The sequence below is a fragment of the Stegastes partitus genome, unplaced genomic scaffold (assembly GCF_000690725.1).
Source record: "Stegastes partitus isolate 25-593 unplaced genomic scaffold, Stegastes_partitus-1.0.2 Scaffold1077, whole genome shotgun sequence".
Lineage (NCBI taxonomy): Eukaryota > Metazoa > Chordata > Actinopteri > Pomacentridae > Stegastes > Stegastes partitus.
The window spans coordinates 305-3566 of NW_007578808.1; the positions used below are offsets into that span (position 1 = coordinate 305).

Below are 3262 nucleotides of genomic sequence, written 5' to 3' on the forward strand. Positions count from 1 at the left end.
CTTCTTCTTATTTTTTTTTTACTGTCTACGCTGATTTTATACCAGTTGATGTAGTTCTGCATACAGACAATGAACAAGGTCGTCCAATGAGACTGCACATGTATAAGAATCTGTGCCATTGGCAACACAATCAACACACTATCTGTGCAACAACAGAAGTTGCAATGAACACAATGTTGAAAAAAAAAAAACGCTGCATAAACATAGTGAGATTTTGCGTTGGTGCGGCAGAATGTTAATGTGTTGTGGTAATAAATAGAAGGAGCTGTGGACTCGTCTGTGGGCTGAAGATTGGTTTCTTGGGAGGAGGAGCAACTGTTGCTAACTGGAGGGCAGATGATATGCAGCCAGCTATCAGGGAGCAGTCGATGATATCAGTCAGCAGAGGGAGCAGATCATCAGGAGGAGCCCGGGGGAGGGAGGAGGCCACGAATCACAATGCACACAGGTTAGGAGAGGAGATAGAGAGTGATTTCAGTGGACGGTGGAGGTATTTAGAGGTAGAATCAGATACTGACAAAAATGTTATCAGATGTTCAAATTCGCCACACAGAGAAAAAGAGGGCGTAGTGCAGGCGGTCGAGCCGAGGAGATGGAGAAGAAGATCAGCTTCAACAAAGAACTTTTTGAATAGTGGAGATGAACAAAAGAAACGTCTGCATGCATGAATACGTTACTGCACCGTGTGGCTGCTGCAACCAGCTTGTCTTCAGGCCCACATGTCTCTTGTAAATATGATTTTTAATCTCTTCAAGCTGGCATGCCCCACCACAAGATTGGTTTATGAGATTTTTGCAGCTACATATTAATCTTGTGGGATCCTCAGTAATGAGCAAGGCTTTCAGAATACATGTACAGTGTGCCACGTGTGTGATGGATGGTTATGTCGCTGCTGTCACACAGGGTCTTAGAGGAGACAAGGGAGAGGCTGGCAACCCAGGATTACCAGGCTTTAGTGGGCCTAAAGGCCCGGCGGTGAGTGCTCCATTTTTTTTTTTTTCTTTTTGATTCAAAGATTAATCGCAGCTCACAAACATGTGCAGCCGCTAATGCTTAATTTGCTGTGAATTCCAGGGTCCTCCTGGTCCGATTGGCCCAGAAGGAAAGCAGGTAGGAACCTCCAAAGGACACCGATGACTCATGTTATAATTGTTTACCACCATACTGTGTGCTGTAGGGATATCTCCTACTTACATCCACTTGTCTGCGGTGTTTTGTAGGGAATGCCAGGAAGACTTGGTGATCGTGGAACCAAAGGAGATAAGGTGAGAACCAGGGATGTAAATAAATACGTTGGCAGCATCACAATCAGATTTACGCTTAAGGTTTACATTCATATGTAAGAAATCCGTCTTCTGTTCCTAATTGCTCTTGATGTTTAGACTCAGTTCAGAACAATGTTCAACAAAGCTGAGCAAATATAAGTATTATCTAGTAAAGGAATGCAAAGAAATACACAAAGACAACATACTATGTCCATACTGTTTGATTTTTGCAAACAAAAGATTAGTTCTGCCCCATGAGTTGTTGCATGTAGTTGCCAGCCAAACATGACTTGACTGTGCACCACAAACCACACGGCATACAAATGAAGTATTTTACACATAATGCCTCCAGAAGGTATCTTGTGTGCTATCTAGCTAGCCAGCTGGGCAAACTGACAAAGCACAGAAAGCCTCTAACACCACCTGCAACTAAAGCTTTATTTACTGTAGAAGTTATGGCTGAACGAAGCTGTAGATCACAATGTACAAAACAGAATGTCAAAGAAAAATACAAAACTGTTTCAGAAATTTTAAAAAATGGATAAACCTTTAAGAAAATTCCATTGAACGGATGTATCACAGGGGCTGCACTCAGAGACAGAGAAACAATTAATATAATTTAGAATCACCAATTAAACCTCAGCATGTTTTTGGACCTTGTGGGAGGAAGCCGGAGAACCCGGAGAGAACCCACGCTGCACGGGGAGAACATGGACTCCACACAGAAAGATCCCGGGCGGCCTAACCGGGTATCTTCTAAAATTAAATGAACACCCCTAAAATAAAATAAACAACCAAATAAAATTAAACGAACAAAAATGAAATAAAATAAACAACACCAAATTAAAATAAACCACCAAATAAAAATGAAATAAACAACCCTAAATAAAGTAAACAACAAAATGAAATTTAAAAAAACAAGAGTGGATTTAATCATCTGTTCATTGGGCCACTATCAACATTTCCTGAAAATTTCATGAAAATTTGTTTTAACTTTTCGAGTTATCTTGCTAACAAACAAACAAACAAACAAACAAACAGATAAACGCCTGCTTTAACATAACCTCCTAATTATACAGATATACTTATGGTGCAAACATATGTTGAAGCAGATACAGATGGTAGCATTTCACTTCAACTTGCTCTACGTCCTTCGCTGTCCTGCTGCAAGTCATCAGTTATTCTGAAGGTGCTTCAAGCTGAAGCATTCACAAAGATGTTGTCGTCTAATTTAGGGAGACCCGGGTACAAAGGGAGATAAAGGACACTCAGGAGATCCAGGTATGCCCGGAAACCCCGGCCCCCCAGGTAGAAAAGGCCACACGGGGATGATGGGCATGTCGGGACCGCCAGGAGAAATAGGAGCCCCAGGGCCACAAGGACCTTCAGGAAACCCCGGAGCCCCAGGCCCCAGAGTGAGTCATACCTGTGAAACAGAGAATCCGATTTTAGTGCAGTGTTGGTACCACAGCCACAAGCTCTGCAAGTGATTCAGATGCAGATATTAATAATTGAGTTGTTCATTAACATCTCTGCCACTTCAGGGAGAGTCAGTGTCACTGGAGCAGATGAGACGGCTCATCCAGGAGGAGCTGGCAAAACAATTAGATGGTGAGGAGGCCACTTTTCCTCTGGAGCCCATTAAGATGTTTGAGCTCATTTCAAATAACCTCAGCAGAGTTATATGAAACATGACGAACTTTTCTTTTGTGTTCAGCCAAACTAGCTTACCTCATGGCTCAGATCCAGCCGGCCCACGTGAAGAGCACAGCAGGCCGCCCCGGACCTCCAGGCCCTCCTGGTAAGGACGGCAGCGCTGGACGTCCCGGCCCCCCTGGAGAGCCCGGTATGCCCGGCCAGAATGGAGGAGAAGGATCCAGGGGACCCATGGGACCTAAGGGTAGGACAAAGCAGTGTTGTTGGTTTTATGTGTGTCCTCTTTAAGGCTGTTGTCGTCTCACAGTTCCTGCAGTGTTTACTAGTATTACAAACATAGA

At 43.6% G+C, this 3262-nt stretch overlaps 1 protein-coding gene across 1 annotated transcript in view; it reads left to right on the forward strand.

Moving 5' to 3' along the window:
• The first annotated feature begins 3103 nt into the window (after positions 1 to 3103).
• LOC103367682 (collagen alpha-1(XXII) chain-like) overlaps positions 3104 to 3262 on the forward strand; it is a 5965-nt gene continuing 5806 nt past the window's right edge. The window contains exon 1 of the mRNA XM_008295794.1: positions 3104 to 3165. Within this exon, the coding sequence (XP_008294016.1) occupies positions 3114 to 3165 (52 nt within the window). The 5' untranslated portion in view covers positions 3104 to 3113. The remainder of the gene's footprint in view (positions 3166 to 3262) is intronic.